General features: G+C 58.3%; 1 protein-coding gene across 1 annotated transcript; it reads right to left on the bottom strand.

Moving 5' to 3' along the window:
• Positions 1-5,995: 5,995 nt before the first annotated feature.
• On the bottom strand, positions 5,996-13,080 carry TESC (tescalcin). Its single transcript, XM_065692840.1, has 8 exons — positions 12,938-13,080; positions 9,220-9,289; positions 8,011-8,091; positions 7,660-7,799; positions 6,941-7,002; positions 6,756-6,863; positions 6,368-6,415; positions 5,996-6,277 (listed from the first exon to the last, which is right to left on the bottom strand). Exons 1-8 carry the CDS (start codon positions 12,993-12,995, stop codon positions 6,200-6,202), a joined length of 645 nt encoding a protein of 214 aa, XP_065548912.1. The 5' UTR covers positions 12,996-13,080; the 3' UTR covers positions 5,996-6,199.
• Positions 13,081-18,416: the final 5,336 nt, after the last annotated feature.

Raw genomic sequence — 18,416 nt, 5'->3', positions numbered from 1 at the left:
TGTCGTCAGGTTGGTTTGTTGCTGGATCATGCCCTTCCGCCATGCACCTTCCACAGAAACTTGGGGTTCCAACACTGTCCTTGCTTCTAAGCTGGGAACTACTCGTGTTGGAGTAATGGAACTGAAGGGGTGAACTGGCTGCAGTCCCTCTGTGTGGGTAACTAGCACTGTGGAGAAGCATCCAGACTGAAGGGTAGATGCGACGAAATTAAGAAGTAAGGCTTTAGCTTAAACCCCAGTTGCACTGACATAGGTAGAACCACTTTGGTGAATAAGAGCTCTTATCCTGCGTGGATATGTTTTACTGGTTTAAAGCTATTTTATGGTGGTGATTTGCCCTTGTAAACTTAGTGGTGCAAGCCCAGAGCCATGTGAATGAGTTTAAACTGAGGTTAAGTTTTAACTTAACACCTCTTCACTGGTTTAATGGAATCCATTTAACAGAAGGGTGTTGGGGTGGGGTGCAGGGAATGTGCCTGAACCTGTAGGATCGGCGCTGGCTGGAGTGTCACCACCCCTTCTGCCTGAGGCAGGCCCTGGAGAGCTTCATACTGCAGCCTCCTGCCTGGGGAGAGACACATTTAATGGGGACTCATTGTCTTGGGGTGGTTTTCCATGCCACCTCGGCCAACTTTCACTTGTGGTTTTGGTTTTGAACAGCTTTCTCCTCATGATGGACTTCCACAAGAAGTGCAAGGGGCGGGCGTTCAGTCTGACCAGTAAAGCCGTGGTCTTTTTATCTCTTTTCTTCCTCTGCCCTTCTGGGAAGGCAGCTCCGTTCCTTCGCTGCTGACGGAGCAAGAGGTGTCATGGACAAGTGGTTTGGACAGGAGCTGGGCTAAAACCTGGCAAAGAAACAAGAGTTCCTGTAGCATCAGTGCGCTTGTGGTTGCTCCAAGCCCAGGACTTCTGCTGTGGCTGGGCAGAGAGGGCGCTTCCACTGTCATTGTTCCCTTGAGCCGTGACCTGCTGCCGTGTCTCACTGGATACACCCTTGGCTTGTTCCCACTTTGACTCTCATTATCTTGCCTCATGATCTGAGGCCAGCTTTGTTCTTTCTTCATCTCCCTGCTGCAAGGAGCAGATAAGTTTTGTCTTCTGTGTGTGCTGAGCCCGTTTCCTGGAGGCCTCCTTGACCATCATAGTCACTGAGCTGCACCCGCATTTACCAAGGTGCTTGCTTTCTTATGTCAGAGAAGACCTATGAATCAGTTCACTGGGGACCAAACATCAACCCATCCACATGCTGGAAGGCTTGCCATCATCTCCAGTGAAAGAAATTCGGGTCCCCATAGCACCATTTAGATGGCTTGGGGTCTGGATGCAGTAGTGGATGGGAGGGTGCTCCTTTTGGTCTGGTTTCCCTCTCACGGGAATTCATTTAGGAAGGTTGCACCACAACAGCAGTTTGTGTATGTGTTTAACTAGCATTCATAATGCAGATGAGGGCACTTAGGCTCTTGGAGAGTATCCATGGTGGGTGTTTCTCAAAAGGGATGTCCTATTTCTCTGATAGTCATTAATGCTGCTCTGGAGTGGGTGCTGGAGTGTAGCAAATGCAGTCGTGACTGTTCCCATCTTCACCATGTCAGTAGGTGACATTTAAGTGGAACCTCTTTCCTAATGAGTTCAGGAATGGAGTCACCATTTGGTCCTCACTGGAGAGAGATGCCACCATTTCCCATCTGGGCACTTGTTAGTGCCATCAGTTTGTGGTGGGTAGGGGCAAAGGTTTCCCTTGTCTCTGCAGACCCCAGGCAAAGGTTATTGCTCAAGGTTTCCTTGTAGCTGCACAAGGAAGAGGACTTATTCGGGGCAGTGTAGAATTGCCATCCCTGGAAGTGCTCAGAAGCTGTGTAGATGAGGTCCTTAGGGCCATGGGCTAGAAAAGGTTGGACTTGATGATCAGAAAGATCTTTTCCAACCGCACTGGTTCTGTGGTTCTAAGAAGGGGGCATCTCTGCTGTGTCGGGTGGTGCCTGGGGCTTATGGGCAGGGGTTTGGGCTGAGGAGCTGCGGTCAGGACATGTTGGACCGGTGCTGCGGATTGACCCCACAGAGGTTGGACTGCAGGTGAAGGCTCGCACGTGGTGCAGCGTGCCGGGCTGGTGCCCATTAAATGGGCTGGGTTGGTGGGGACAGCTAAAGAATCACCGAAGGAGGCAGTAATTTGGGATGAAGAGCCTCAAGAATGATTTCTGGTTTCTGTTGCTGATGGCAGTGATCCTCAGCAAGAGGTATCCATTGTCTTTGTGAGAAGGATCCCTGGACAGAAGCTTCTCCCTTCCTATCCTCCAAAGAGAATGCGTGATCAAAGGGGATGTCTCTATCGCAGCCTCCAGCTGCCACCAGGCTGCAGATCTCTGGCTTTGGTGAGAAGTGATGGGTGATGCAGAGCAGAACAGCCTTGATATAAAGGACATGGTAGGGCACTCAGCTGTAGCCCTGTGCCGTCCTGCCACGTGTTTGGGTCTGAGCCAGCAGCAGAGGCCTCATGAAAATGCTTTTTGCCTCTGTTCTGTGTCCTTGAGCCCTGCAGCAGGGGGGAAAGAGGAATTCCAGCATTTTCTGTTCTGCCACCCTTCTCTTGACACTGAGCAGTGGTGGGAGGAGGAAGAGTGGGTGCTGCTTGTGCAGAGAGGGACCAAGGGGGTCTCTGACTCCTCTCCCTTTCCCTGCCTTCCCTGTATGTGTCCAGAGATGAAGGTACCAGAGATGAAGGTACCTCTGTCATTCTGTATCCAGTTGCTGACAGAGAGGAGCGAGCACATGGTACCAGTGAGCCACAGTGGTGGAAAAAATACCTCTTCATGCCCCACTCTGCGCTGTGCCAGCGCCTCAGCACCCTCACAGGGAACAGCTTCTGCCTAAGAGCTCAGCTCAGTCTCCCCTCGGGCAGGTTCAAGCCATTCCCCTTGGCCTGTCCCTACAGGCCCTTGTCCCAAGCCCCTCTCCAGGGTTCCTGCAGCCCCTTCAGGCACTGGAGCTGCTCTCAGGTCTCCCCTTCAGGAGCCTTCTCTTGTCCAGGCTGCCCCAGCCCAGCTCTCTCAGCCTGGCTCCAGAGCAGAGCTGCTCCAGCCCTCGCAGCATCCCCATGGCCTCCTCTGCCCTCGCTCCAGCAGCTCCACGTCCCTCCTGTGCTGCTGCCCCAGAGCTGGATCAGGGCTGCAGGGGGGGTCTCCCCAGGGCAGGATCCCCTCCCTGAGCTGCTGCTCACGCTCTGGGGGTGCACCCAGCACACGGGGGGGTTCTGGGCTCAAGCCCACACTGAAGCCGGGTCCTGGGGAGCTCTTTGGTCTCTGCCTTCCCACGCTCCACTGTGCTGAGGTGGGTGCTGGGTCAAGGTGTCCGTTCCCCCTGTGCCAAGGAGCTGCCTGCCTGGGGCGCCTGCCCTGCGGTCGTGCGGGTTGCTTGGTCCTGCTCCTCAGAGCCTCTCCCATTGCACTCTGTGACCCTGCTCAGCCTTCATCAGCCTTCATCAGCCTTCATCAGCCTTCATCAGCCTTCATCATCAGCCTTCATCAGCCTTCATTAGCCTTCATCAGCCTTCATCATCAGCCTTCATCACCCTTCCTTCATCATTCCAACACGTGGCAAAGCAGCCTCAGTTTCTCCGTTTCCCTCTGCTGACCACTGTGGGTCTGCAGTGGAGCTTTGTGCCACGCCACGGGTCCCAGCACCTCTCACCCTGCCCTGTAACAGAACCATTCTGTTCCGCGGAGCGCTCTGGGCTCTGCAGGATTTGCCGGTGCTCTGTGGCACAGACATCGCCCGAGCCGGCTTTCCCAGTGCTCTGCCAGGTTTTCCTGCACGTTACAGGATGATTTCTCCTCCATCTCGCCGGGCTCTGCAGCATCAGCATTGCTCTCACTGCATTGGCTTTCCACCGGGAGCGATGCTCCTGCGCTCCCGGAGGGACCCTTCCTGCTCCCAGCCTTTGTCTGCTGGGCTGAGGATCAGGTTTGTCTCCCAAGGTCCCTCCCGTTCCACTCTCCCTTTCATCTGCTCCCTGCACTCCCTCCTGCTCTCGACTTCATCCCCTTTCCCACAGAGAGGACCAACAATAAGGGCGGAACACGCTACGGGCAGCTTGCTTTGGGTCCTGCCTCCGCTTCCGCACGGTCCCTGCTTCCCCCAGCACCCAACCAAGCAGCTGGGAGCAGCTCAAGGGGTAAGAGTCCCCTCTGTGTCCCAGCCCTCGCTGCCTGCAGTAAGAGCTGTTGTATCCTCCAAGCAAACCACCCGTGGAGGGGGAGTGGGACCATGAGTTTAAGCCAGCAGCAGCAGCCAGGGCTGTGCTTGGGAGGGGTGATTCGAGGGTGGAAGAGGGCTTTGAGACACGCACAGCTGCTGCCAGGAGCACGGAGAGGCTGGGGCTGCTCGCGGTGGGACAGTTCTGCAGCATCTGTGCAGGAATTCCTGTGGAAGAGGAGGGAAAGAGCCTGAGGATGTCGGGAGAACCCGGATGCTGGGTGCGAGGGGGCTGTTGTGTGCATGGGGCTGAAGGGAGCAGCCGGGGTCTGGCACAGGCAGGAGGAGCAGGATCAGTCTCAGCTGGGGGGTCAGGCACAGCCCAGAGGTGCTGATGCAGTGCAGCTGGGCACGAGCCCAGGAGACGGAGGCGTCCCAAGGAGAACCCAACTGCAGAGTCCTGCACACACAGACCAGGCCGCGGCTGCCCCCGGGGCAGGAGACCCTCAGGTCCTGACCGGCTGCTCTGCAAGAGCTGGGAGCCCCATCACCGCCATCCCCTCCCAGCACCAACCCCGGCTCTCAGCACCCAGCCCACGTTGAGCACCGCGTGCCAGGGCTCAGCCACCACCGCGGGCACCGCTTGCCGAGGCCGTGACAGCTCAGTCACCCCCACGGGGGTCCCATGGCTTTGCCCATGCCCAGCCTCACGTGGCAGCATCCCCATGCGCGGGGCTGTGAAACGGGCTCAGCCGCATCCCTGCGGCTCCCTCGGCAGCCCCATCAGCCCCAGCCTGTCCTCAGTGTCCTGGAGCAGGGCAGGTCCCTCCGGGACAGGACTGCACTGCAGGGGAGGGCTGCAGGGACGCAGTGGCCTTCGCTGCCTGCGCTGCTGCCGGCTGAGGAGCTGCTCCAGTGCAGAGGCTGTGAATGGAGAGCAGGGGCAAAGCTGCAGCAGCCTCGGAGGGCAAGTCCTGAGCGTGCCCTGGGACAGGGAGACACCGGGCACTGAGTGCCCCAGGGGCTGGCGGGGGCTGCCCGTGGTTGTCCATGGTTATCTGCGCTCCTGCAGGCTCTGCTCGGGGGGGGGGGGGGCTGTTTTCCCACCGGGGGAAGCTATTTCTGATAAAACAAACAAATCTTTCCAGCTTCCCTAAAAATAGGCGCTGCCCTTTCCCATTTCCCCCCTCGCTTCCCAGCCCCGGCTGGGAATCCGCCCCCGGTAATCCCAGTAAACAGACCTTGAGCTGCGGTGCCTTGTCCCAGTAGGAACGCGTGGGGGCAGGAGCCACGCGGCTGCCGCGTCCCTGTATCCCCGCAGCCCGCAGGGGGGGGGCCGGGCCCCAGCGGGGTCTCACACGGGAAGGTTTGGGGTGAAACCCGGGTTATTCCGCGTGCCGCGGCCACCTTGGGGTGCAGAGCGGGGTGTAACAGCTCTCCCGGGTGCGGAGGGTGCTGCCGTCACCTGGTGCCCCTCAGCAGCCCCATCCCTGCCTGCGCACACTCCCCATGGCATGGGGATCAGCCCCTTAGAGCGCGCACTGGGCTGCTCCTTCCCCAGAGCAGCACATGGCAGAGGCTCAGCACCGGATTTGTGGGAAAACCGGGATCTGTGGGTGCTTTCTGCACAGGGAGAGACCCCCCAGGCCCTGTGATGTGGAGGGATGGAGGCAGGATGGATGATGGATGGAGGGATGGATGGATGGGTGGATGGATGGATGGAGGGATGGATGGATGATGGATGGAGAGGTGGATGGATGGATGGATGAATGGATGTATGGATGGAGTATTTCTCAGCAAGGAGTAAAAAGAGAAATACCTTTTATTACAGATAAAACCCTCTTATGTTTCTAGAGAGCAGAGGGCAGCCCCACAACGGGACAGGCACACGGGACATAGCGCTTGGTGCTAGGAGCATGGAGCTGCTGCAGAGTCCTCTTCACCTTCCTCCTCCTTGTCCTCGTCCTCTTCCTCCTGCTCCTCCTCTGGGTGCCAGGAGGAGGCAGGGTCAGTAGCAGTGCGCGATGGTGTCCACGTTGAGGAAGCGGACGTGCATCTTGGTTTCGATGTCGATCCCCTGCCACATCTGCAAGGGGAAGAGGGTGAGCGGGGTGGGGGGGTCCCCACAACCCCCTGGCACCCTCGTCCTGGGGACACAAATGGAGGTGCCACCAACCTTAAGGAAGTCTTCGAAGGTGATGCCCTCATAGACCTGGTCTGGTCCCTATGGGCAGCGAGAGAGAAAGGTTACAGCTGCCCTATAGGGCCATTCGGGCCCTGGGTGACCAGGGGATGGGACAAGTCTCCCACAGGTGCACAGTGATGGCCCCACACTGTACCCTATGGCCAGCCCCAAACTGGTTCCCAGAAACACCATGGCTGCATGGGGCTGCCTTTTTAACAAGCATTAAAGCCCTAAGCACTGAGGGTGATGCTTTGTGGGGCTGTTTGCTTATGGCCCTGGGGTCAGGGGAGATGCCCAGCCAGGAGGGACATTTCCCAGCCCCATTTCGATGCCATCTTGGTGCCTCTGTACCATGACAGAGCAAGGAACCAGCTCCCACCATTTGTCCCACACAGATGCTGGCTGCCTCCATCATGGCCCCATCAGCAATGGACCGGGCCGACTCCTTCTCCAGGTGGGGGTTCCCCGACAGCAGCTCCTCCACCACCTACAAGGCAGGGGGTCAAGGCTGGGGCTGGGGATTCGGTGGTGATGGGGAGGGAGGGACCATACGTTATACGTTACATTTCTGTACTCCTGCAGCGTGATCTTCCCATCATGGTCTGAGTCGTACATGTGGAAGAGGACTGGGAGGGACGAGAAAAGCATGGCAGGGTCAGAGAGCCCCTTCCCACCATCCATCCATCCATCATCCATCCATCACCCATCCATCACCCATCCATCCACCCATCCATCCACCCATCCATCCATCCATCATCCATCCATCATCCATCCATCATTCATCCATCCATCCATCCATCCATCATCCATCCATCCATCCATCATTCATCCATCCATCCGTCCTCCATCCATCCGTCCTTCATCCATCCGTCCATCCATCCATCCATTCCTCCATCCATCCATCCATCCATCCATCCATCCATCCTCCATCCATCCGTCCTCCATCCATCCATCCATTATCCATCCATCCATCCATTCCTCCACCCATCCATCTGTCCATCCATCCATCCATCCATCCACCATCAATCCAGCCAGCCAGCCATCCATGCATCCATCCATCCCTCCATCCATGCATCTATCCATCCCCCCATCCATCCTCCATCTGTCCCTCAATCCATCCCTCCCTCCATCCATCTGTCCATCCATGCATCCATCCATCCCTCCATCTACCCATCCCTCCATCCACCAGCAATCCATCCATCCATCCATCCATCCATCATCCATCCATCCTTCCCTCCCTCCATCCTTCCCTCCCTCCCCCCAGCCCTTTGGGCAAGCCTCACATTTGAGTTTCTCTTTCCGGAAGCGGTCGAGCTGCTCCTCGTCCATGTTCATCTCGATGGGTCTGAAGTAGGACATGATGGTCAGGAAGTCCTCGAAGTTTATCTCATCCGCCAGCCCATCCGACTCCTGCCGCAGGTTCCTGCCAAGAGCAGCGCTGCTGGTGAGAGCCAGAACCCCCCTCTGCCCCCCACAGAGCCCAGCGCATCCTTTGGCAAAGCTTCAGGACTCTTTTGTCCCGGGACTCATCTCGATGGCTGTAATTCCCATCCTGGCTCCATCCCACTCTTTGAGGAGATCTTTGCCCAGTCGCATCCTTGCAGAGCATAAACCAATGCCGGGGCTGTCCTTACCTCTTGTCGAAAAAGGCATGGACGATTTTCCCCCTGATTGGGTTGAATTCCAAATCGGGAATGCTGTCGAAATTCTCCTTGCTGCAGGAAGGAAACAGGGAAGTGGGAGGGAGCTGAGGAGGAGGGAGGTGCTGCCACTGCCACCACAGGGCTTGGGCAGGAGCCCCGACCCCATCCTTTCAAAACAGCCACTGAGTGTAAAGAGGTTTGACATGAAGAGCTCCGGCTGAGAGCAAGCCACGCTGCTTCCGTGTTGCATCCATCTGTGCTTGGTGGAGGTTTGTCCCACTGAAGCGGGTCTTTGGGACACAGCAGCGCGGAGCGGACGCTGGGGCTCTCTGAAGGCAAATGCCCGCATGGTTTTCAGAGGGTTTTCCAAGGAATAATATCCCAAATGAGGCTCAAGAAGGCAAGAGAAGGAGCTCCTGCTGCGCACCCTCCCCTTGGCTCCCTCTGCCCTGCACCCTTGCTGCCGCCCGGTTGTGCCGCACAGACACCGGGCTGAGCCTGTGCTGGTGCTTTGCTGATGGGCTCCTATGAAGCAAAGGGCCAAGAAATGAGCCGTGGGTGATGGGGAAGCAGAGGGCAGCTGAGCTGGTGACACCGATGGGACGTGCCAGAGCTTTCCAAGGAAGTGGAGTTGTGGCTCTGGAGCACAGCGGCCTGCACAGATGTCAAGGAGGGGGAAAAGGGCAACTGCAAGCCCTGCTGTGCAGGGACTTGTCACTGCCCCCCCAGACTGAGTTCAGAGCTGCGGGGTGATGGGTTAGAAAGAACACGGGGGAGACTGAGCTGAGCTCTTAGGCAGAAGCTCTTCCCTGTGAGGGTGCTGAGGCGCTGGCACAGGGTGCCCAGAGAAGCTGTGGCTGCCCCATCCCTGGCAGTGCTCAAGGCCAGGTTGGACACAGAGGCTTGGAGCAAGCTGCTCCAGTGGAAGGGGTCCCTGCCCGGGGCAGGGGTTGGGGCTGGGGGAGCTTTGAGGTCCCTTGAACCCAGTCTGGGACTCCCTGATTCCATGGCCTGGCCGGAGCAGCCCTGCTCCTGGCTCACCACTCGCTGCCCCATCTCCTCACGCCATTAACGCCACGCTGCAGAGACCCAGCTCAGCGCGGCCATGGGATGCCGGGGCCGGACATGCTCCTGCTCACAGTGCAGGGAGCCGGACACCCCCCCCCCAGGCACCATTCCCAGCCCCGGGAAGCGCCGTACCGGATTGTGAGCTGGTCCTGGCTCAGCTGCTTGAAGCGCCGGTGCAGGTGCTCGATCTGCTCAGAGGTGACTGTGGGGGGGAAAGAGAGAGGTGATGGAGGTGGGGGGGGCATCCTAGGCACAGGGCAGCACCCAGGGACCCATCTGCAGCGCCCATGTCCTGCCCAGGGATGTGAGGTGGGCACCAAACCCCACCACAGGGGCTGTGCCCTGGGGACACCACCAAAGCCCACCAGCAACAGACAGCCGGCTCCTGCAGCAGGGCAGGGGCTTGGACACCTCTTGGCACAGATGTCCCTGTCCCTGTTTCCCTTTGGTGGCTCTATGTAGCCCTATGGGGCTTTGAGCAAGCTGGGCGAGTGGAAGGTGTCCCTGGATGAGCTTTAAGGTTCCTTCAACCCAATCCAGGCTGGGATGCCGTGATTCCATGAAACTCCCTGGGGGCTGCGTGGCAGGATCCCACCTCCCTGTTTAGGGTCTTCGGTAGGCCCCACTCTTCAGACAGATAGCGCTGATAGAAAGGGGTGACCAAAGCTGACAGCAGCAGGGGGAAGGTTGAACACGGAGGAGGTGATTTGGCATCCAAAGAGCAAATCCCAGCTTTGAAACAGCCACCACAGCGGCTCGCAGGGAGCTGGGACACGTGGAAACCACAACCCACAGAGGTGGGTGCTGTGTCCCGTGGGGCGGCCCCAGCCCCTGGGCGGTGTGGCTGCACCCCAGAGCAGCACCTTAGGGCTCAAACTGGGGTGCCAGCAGCCCTCCTTGGGGACCCCCGGCGCTGAGGTTGCAGCACGAGGCTCAGCGGCATCCTTCCTCCTCCTCGCTCCCATGACTCAGGGTCTGTGATGCTCCCCCAGCTATTCTGTACAGGCCAGAGCCACGCTCGGCAAAGCCCCGGAACGCAGAGCCCGACTCTTGTGCAAATATTGACGGTGGCCGTTTCCAGGAGCCAGGGAAGCAGCCGCCAGCTCTGTTTGTAGGAGCGGATGGAGTCTCTCCAGGCACCAACTGGACCCATGGGCTTGCAGCTTGGCCAAAGCCAAGCAATTGACCATCAGCCCTTCCCGGTGCCATGGAGCAGAGAGAAAAGCGTCCCAAGGTACAAGTGAGGGGCTGCAAAGAGTTAACTGCTGTGGCTGAAGGCCCACAGGTTGGTGCAGAGCTCGGGGCTGGCTGGCTCCTTTCTCTCTTTCATTAACGTCCTTTGCTCTGTTTCTGTTGTTTCCCAGCCTTGAAATAGAACCCGTATTGATCAGGAAGGCTGGGCATTTCCAGACCTCTATTAATGGACTGGAAAACGCATCTGTGCTTGTCACTGGGGCCCTGTGCCCGCTCTGCTTTGCAGGATGAGGCCACTCAACCCCCCCTTGGATAGGCTTTGGGGGTCCCCCCCTGAACCCGCTGGCTCTGAGGCAGTGACGCCTGGCTGCACAGGCACCAGTTCACCCGTATGGTGTTTTTCTCCCCTAATCCCTCTCTGCGTGGTGCTCTGCATCCGCATGGAAACTTTCTCTGGACTTTGCTTTCCAATTTTGGCCATGGAGAAGTGACCTTTTGCTTTCTGCCTCGACAACATCACCGTCGCCATGGGAGCAGCTGGGCCACCAGGCCGTCAGCATCTGCCCCTTGGTTGCCCAGCAAACCCTTTGACCCCTCGAGCATCCCAGACAAGGACACGGCAAAACTCCGGGGTCACCGCTTGGCTGCTCCAGGTCGGTGCAGCCCCGCTCCGCAGCCAGCCCCCACCTGCAGGGCAGAGAGGAGGGGTTTGCATCCCCACACGCGGGTCCTCCTCTCACAGCCGAGCTGCAGCTCGGGGCTGCGGTGCAGGCCGGCCCCTGCGGACCGCACTGTCCTGCGAAGGGCAGCAGCGCTCGGCTGCTCTCCAGAGATGAGGCTGCGCCTGCACAAAGGGCAGCGGCGCTGCTGCCAGCAGCAGCGGAGGCTGCTGCATCCCTGAGAAGCAGCCCCAGCACTTGGATGCTGCAGGCCCGTGCCCAAGCGCAGCAGCTGATGCTGTAAGGGGGAAATACGGTATTTAAACCGAAGGTGTTGGGTTTGCTCTTTCCCAGCCTGCGGTGGTTTCTGCAAAGGGGAAGAGATGGGCTGGAGGGGATTGGCCTGCGCTGTGCTGGGTTTTGCCTTGCAAGACCGTCTGGGGTGCAGGCAAAGATCGTATTGTCCCGGGAAGAGGTGCTTCAGGGCAGGGCAGATGCCTCTGCTGCAGCTTCATCGTCAAGCGTATGGCAGCAGGGATGGAACTGGCCCCGCCGGCCCCAAGCAGCCGCGGGTGCCCCTGCAGCTTTTGGGGTGGAAAGCAGTGGGATGAAGGCGATGGAACGCGCCATGGGCACATCTGGGGACCCACAGGGAGCCCTGTCCCATCCCTGCAGCGCCCAAGGCGGGCCGGGATCCCCTCCCCGAGGCCGAACCCCAGCAGGAACCTGTCAGGAACGTGCATTCCTCAGGGCTCGGGAGCAGCAGCCACAGCCCGGTGGGAGGGAGCCCTGTGAACGCTGCCGGGAACGCACCCTGGCCATGGGGGTCACCATGGGCCCCGCTTCCATCCCCTCCCTGCCTCTGGTTTCGGTGGGTGGTGCCTGTGTGAGCCCTTCTCCGGATGGATTCACAGGGACTCCGGGCGGGGGAAGGTGCCTCCCATGGGCCCGTGCTGCAGAATGGCCCCGGGCAGCGCTGCCGGAAACCTCATGGATCAGAGTGCGTTGGGAGGGACCTTAAAGCTCCTCCAGCTCCAACCCTGCCCCGGGCAGGGACCCCTTCCGCTGCAGCAGCTTGCTCCAAGCCCCTGTGTCCAACCTGGCCTTGAGCACTGCCAGGGATGGGGCAGTTTCTCTCCCACTCCGAGCTGCTGCTCACACCCCGCGGGCTCCCCTTGCTCCTGCAGGGGGGGCTGAGGTCACCCCTGTGGGTGCTGCCGTGCTCAGCCCTCACGGGAGGAGGAGGAGAGGGGAGGAAGATGTGACCACAGGATCAGTAGGGGCAGGGCTGGGGGGAGCTGACGGCCCCTCTCAGACCCGACACATCCTTTGTCCATGGGCAGCGCTGCCTCCTCCCTCCATCCCCACCCCTCCCGGTACGGCAGGAGCTGGAGGAGCCAGCCGGGAGCATCCCGACCCCTGTGCCCAGAGCTGGCCGTGCCTGGGGGCATCCTGGAGTGGTGACATTCACCTCCACCACCCCCTGCTCGCAGCCTTAGGCCACATCCTTGCTGCACCCCCCCCCCCCCCTCCGCCCGCTGGTTCTTTCCGCGCACCACCGGGCGTTAGCACCGCACCAGCGCCGGGAGCACTGCGGGGGGGACCGGGGGCCCCGGGGCAGAGCAGCCCGGGAGCGGGGACACCCAGCTCCCTGCAGCAGCGCCGGGGGTGGGCAGTGCAGCGCTGGGGCTCACCCATGTGCACGCTCCATGTCCCTGCTGGCAGCGGTGCGGCACGGGGGTGACACGGCTGCGGCCCCCCCAGCCCCAGTGACAAGCCGGCCCCCCGTGTGACATGGATCCACCCCTACCTCGCACCCCCCCACGGCCTCCACCCCCCGGTGCGATGCTGCATCCCCCCCCCCGTGACACGTCCTGTCCCCCCCCGCGGACACCCCTTGTCCCCTCCGCAGGGCTCCGCGGTTTGGGGGGGGGGGGAAGCAGCGGGCAGGGCCCTGCCAAGGTGCCCCCGCGCCGGGCACCCCGGTCCGTACTCACAGCCGGTCCTGTCCGCCAGCTCCCGCATCTCGGCGGGCACGGAGTGCGCGGAGCCCATGCCGGGCCGAGCCGGGCCGTGCCGGAGGCGGCGCGCCGCGGGCCGCTGCACCGGGCTCCGCCGCCGCTGCCGCTTATAAGGGCGGGCGCGGCGCGGAGGGAGGCAGCGGCGCGGCGCGGCTCCCCCTGGTCCCTGAGCCTTCCCGCTGTCGTTAGGTTCCAGAGTTAACAGCGCCCCCCCCTCCGCGGCCTGGGGTCCGGCGCGGATGGGGTATCCCTGGGATGCGGAGGGGGCAGCGCCCTCGTGGGCTGGTGGCACCGGAAGCCCGTGGCTGTGCCCACCCGTGGCTGTGCCGTGACCATGCCCCAGACGGGCAGGTAGTGCCCCCCATGCCCTGCACTTGTGCCAGCGGTTCCCCCACCCCGGGATGCCCTGAAGGAGCCCAGTGCCCACCCAAACCCTTTGACTTTCCCCATCCGTGGGATGCAGAAGGGTGGGAATAGAGAAAGGGGGATAGAGGGGAGATACAGGACCCCCCAGAGGAGAGATAGGATGGGCTGTGAGCCCAGGGGGGTGCAGGGTAGCAGCCGGTCGGGCAGGGCCAGTGCAGAGCTGGGTGCTCGTCAGCATCCCTCTTGCTGCCAGACGAGGCTCAGACCCCGGCAGGGACCCGCCAGCCTCCCACCGGCACCAGGGAAGAGGAAACTGTGCTCAAGAGACAAGGCAGTGGGTTCAAGACCGCTCCGGAATAAAGCAGGCTCGGGCAGCAGGTAGCAAGTCAGTGTGGTTTATTGTTTTAAAGCCAAATAGAAACAGGAAAGGAACCAGATCATTCCCAGCCTCCACCTGCCCCAGAGCAAACAAAATACCTCTGCCGTAAAAAATAAAGGAGAAAGGGGAGATGGCCCCAGGCTGCAACCTCAGCAGCGGCAGGAGGACCCTGGGGCTCAGGGCTCCTCACCCTTCAGGTCTGGGGCAGCAGTTCTTCATCTAATGTGTCTTCATGCCCAGTCCAGGCATCTCCAGCTGAAAGGAGCAGGGTAGGAGGGGCAGCGAATGCACCACTCCATCCCTACCTACACAGGCAGGCCCTGCGTCCTGGTGGTGGGGAAGAGCCACAAGCCCGGCAGGGAGGGCCCATGGAGCTGTGACATCCTTCAGGGATGCTCAAAACCTGCTCTGAGGGTCAGGACAATTCCCTGAGCAACCCAAGGTGAAGGTGAAGGTGGCCTGGGAGGGATCAGAAGACCCCCGGGGGCTCTCCTCCACCCCCCAGCAGTCCTTTCCTCCCCTCACCCTCCTGCACACAGCAGCAGAGCCCCAGAGGGTGCAGCTCTCCAGGGCTGGTGTGCCGGTCTTGGGGCCTCTGGTTTTGCTGTAAAGGCTGGTGACAAACTGGTAAGTTTGGCACAGAGGCCACGCTCCCTGCATGGCTTCAGCTCTGGGGGCTGTCTGGTTACGCTGTAGTGTCCTCACCAGCCCCATGTGGCAGGATGGCTATGGGGCACCATCAGCTGTCCTTCCCCTGCCCCTGGGAACACACGTTGCTAGTGAAGGGCCCTGAGAAGCTCTTTAGCCCCTCGCACAAGCAGCAGCACACCAAGACATTGCCCTGTGAGGGAGAACAAACCTGCCCCAGGAGGCCACTGCCCACAGCCCTTGCTGGAAGAGATCTGGGAATGGCATGACCTGTATGACATTCCCAAGCCCCAAAACCCAGTGGTACCACTGCCTCAGCTCTCTGTGCCATTGTCCTAATGATCCAGAGAGCAATTATTACCTGCTTCCTACCCCATGCCAGCCTACTTTCCTCCTCTCCATACATCTTTCCTTCACCCTCCAGAAATCCACTAACATGATAGCACCCTAGCTGTCCTGTTCACAGGACTCAGAAAGAAAAGGGAGAAGATGGAAAAGCATTCTCCATCTGCATGGTGCTCCATGCTGCGGGAAATTCACCCCTCTATCCCCAGGAGACTCAGGACCAGAGGACTTTGGTACTGCACCAGACCAACCTGGCCAGGCTTTCTGCCTGGTGGGACGGTGGCAGGTCAAGTCAGACAAGAGAAGGGCAAGTCCACCTTCTCTAGAAAGCAAAGTATCCCTTCTCCCCAAATGAGCTCTGCACAGACACGACAGATCACAACGTACATGCACCATCTTCAACATACGTACATCCACAGGGACCCAGACATTACTCACAGACACAAGGAACTTCCAGGATCCGCTGCTGTTTTCTTGGGGAAATGCTGACTACAAAGATGCCTGTGCTGCCAGGGAGGGAGGGATAGAAGAGCCACCTGAGACACAGGCAAACACCTAACGTGACCTCCACCGACCCAAAGAGGTGTCACCCACCAGTGCTGGACCTCAGATGCTCAGCCCATGGGAACTGAAGTGCATTTCAAGATGCTCTCAAGCAGGGATAGAGGTATCCTTGTGGCTCTTTTCGTTGGCCGTACTGGATGCTTGGGCTGGGGTCCCCGACAGCTGCCAATAAATACTTACACTGGAATTCCTCCTTGTCAAGACCAAAGACTCAACCTGTAGCATGCAACACAGCCTACCCCACGAGCAGCAACACAGGAGGTGGCTGGCATGCCTGAGCAAAAACAGGAACAGAAAGGGGAGCCTTTACACACCACTTCCTTTGGTTTTGTCTGGATCCCAGAATTGGACTGGGACCTTGTGCTGATGTTGTGTGGTGCCCACTGCAACTCCTCCAGTCTCCTCTGAATTTGGCACATATGAGGCTGTGTTGGCACCGACAAGGTCTGTGTTGCAAAGCAGGCAGGCAGACCGACCTGTAAAAACATAGCTAAAGGGATGAGACTTCAATTACAGGGCTGCTGGATTCCCTGTGCATGTGTGCCTGTCCTCTACTGTGACACTCTCCTCTTGCACCCCATGCAGAACTGGAAATGGCTAAATTCTGTGGGTGGGGGAACACTGTGAGAACCTCATGAAGAGCAGTTCCCACGTTTCCCCCTTGTTCAGACTCTTTCCATGATATAAACCTAGAGCGGCCCCAGCAAGGCGGGTATAATGGGGTCTGTTGCTACACTGGGACCCACATCCTAAAGCACACAGCATGTTTACAAGTGGGTTACATGTGCATTATCCAGTACCAGTTTTCAGAGCAACTTTGGGTAGCTTTCTGTTGACGCAGCATTCAGCAGCCTCTTTTGCTAAGGACTCCTGTGAATTCAGTATGTGGCAATCCTCCTGATGCACTTGAGGGGGGCAAGGTGTCAGACTGCCTGTTTGGCAGAGAGGAGTAGAAAGCCTCAGGAAGCTCCCCAATATCTATGCTGTTACAGAGCAAACCTCAAAGCTGAGGCTGGGAATGGGGAGCCCAAGCCCTGCTCCTGCATGCCTGTTCTCAGCTACCAGCATCAACCTTGCGACTCCAAGGTCCCATTCCCAGCCTTGCATCCCTGCCAGGATTCTGTTTTCAACCCTCAGCTAGGGTTGGAGGGCTGCGGTCCACCAAGAGATGGATTGTATGATTCTGCCTAATGACTCCTACCTGGCTTTCAGCTGGGTCCATCCTCCTTCCACTGGAATTCTTTAGTCCCTTCATTCTCCCCTCCCTCCAAGTTCATCCCAGTACAGGCTACTTTAAATACAAATATCTAATTAGAGTACAGCACCTTCACCATTCCTCAGCGCTAACCACACAGGGCTGTTCTTCCTAAAGCACCAAGATCCTGCACACCACCACCACTCCACTGGCAAAAGTGCTGGGCTTTCCACATTTATTTCTCATATTAATCAGTGCTTAATATTCCAATAGGATGGCATGCAGTTCAAGCATTCTTTTAAGAGGAGGGCTGTGGGATTTAATGTGGGGGTATCTGAAGTGCTATAATAGAGCATCCACCTAACTCTACAGGGCACAGTACCTAATTCTCATATTTGAGATAACTACTGTACTGCAAGTGGACAGTGACAGGAGACACTAACTGCAGTTAGTCTATAGACATTGCTTCAGAAACCACAAAGATATGAAGGTTCTATGTATGCACAGACACTGTCACTCTGTACCCCTGTAACACCTGATCCCAGAGGAAAACCTTTTCTGCAGTGGTTTTGTCTGGACCTTTAAGTCATGTTAAAATTCATGTGCCTTGAGCTGCTGAAGCTCTTCCCTTCTGGGCAGCAGAGTATGCGCTCCCCCAAAATCCATTCTCTTTTGGCAAAAAGGAAGAAGGCGTCAAGCTGCAGGAATTCACATCTCTCTTTTCATACACAGTCTGGCTCACTCCAGGGCTGGCCAGTTTCCAGTCACAATCCCACTGTATCGCATAAATACCTATGGATTGGAGATGGCAGCAAGTGGAAACTCCCCATACATCAAAGAGATTTTCCCCGAGGCTGGACAGCCATGAGTGGCAGGGTGTGTGGGAGAGTATGGGCAAGTATCTAGTCCAGTGGGTCCCTCCAGTGCTTTGGAAGCATTGGAGATGGAAGGCAGCTGTATGGAGTCCCCCATGACAAGCTGTAGAAACTGCTGAAGGAGAGGGTGAACAGAGTCATGTTGCCAAGGTGAAAGCCATCCAGCTGGCCTTGGACAGTACTGAATGGGAAAAGTGGCCAGTACTTCATACTGACTCATGGCTGGTGGCAAATGCCCTGTGGGGTGGTTGCAGCAACGGAAGCAGAGCAGAGGTAAACCCATCTGGGCTGCTGCACTGTGGGCAAGATACCGTGGCCCAGATGCAGAACCTGGTGGTGAAGGTATGCCACATAAATGCTCATGTACCCAAGAGTCGGGCCACTGAGGAACACCAGAACAAGCAACAAGTGGATAAAGCTGCTAGGATTGAAGTGGCTCAGATGGACTTAGATTGGCAACATAAAGGTGAATTACTTTTGGCCCGGTGGGCCCTTGACACTTCAGGCCATTAGGGCAGAGATGCAACATACAGATGGGCCCGTGACCGAGGGGTGGACTTAACAATGGACACTATTGCCCAGGTTATTCATGAGTGTGAAACATGCACTGCAATTAAGCAAGCCAAGCAGTTAAAGCCCCTTTGGTATGGAGGACGATGGCTGAAGTACAAATATGGGGAGGCCTGGCAGATTGACTGTATCACACTCCCACCAACCCACCAAGGCAAGTGCCATGTGCTTACCATGGTGGAAGCAACCACTGGATGGCTGGAAACGTACGCTGTGCCCCACACCACTGCCTGGAACACTATCCTGGGCCTTGAGAAGCAAGTCTTGTGGCGACACAGCACTCCAGAGAGAAGTGAGTCAGACAATGGGACTTATTTCCGGAACAACCTTATGGACACTTGGGCCAAAGAGCACGGCATTGAGTGGGTATATCACATCCCCTACCATGCACCAGCCCCTTGTACTGTTTGATTTTCGCAGAGGCTGTTAAAATCTACACTGAGAGCAATGGATGGTGGGACTTTCTAACACTGGGAGTTACATTCTTCCCATTCTCCCTCCCATCCCTCCTGG

The sequence above is a fragment of the Lathamus discolor genome, chromosome 12 (genome assembly GCF_037157495.1).
Source record: "Lathamus discolor isolate bLatDis1 chromosome 12, bLatDis1.hap1, whole genome shotgun sequence".
NCBI lineage: Eukaryota > Metazoa > Chordata > Aves > Psittaciformes > Psittacidae > Lathamus > Lathamus discolor.
The sequence above is the reverse complement of the archived record's forward strand: the minus strand, read 5'-3'. Positions and strand labels throughout refer to the sequence as shown.

Bases quoted from the DNA above. Each gene is read 5' to 3' on its own strand.
- TESC (XM_065692840.1), bottom strand. From the start codon at position 12,995: ATGGGCTCCGCGCACTCCGTGCCCGCCGAGATGCGGGAGCTGGCGGAC. The intron at 6,864-6,940 runs GTAACGTATAAC...CCTGCCTTGTAG, and splicing joins CGCTGCAGGAGTACAGAAAT to GTGGTGGAGGAGCTGCTGTC. The intron at 6,278-6,367 runs GTTGGTGGCACC...TTCCCCTTGCAG, and splicing joins CCTTCGAAGACTTCCTTAAG to ATGTGGCAGGGGATCGACAT.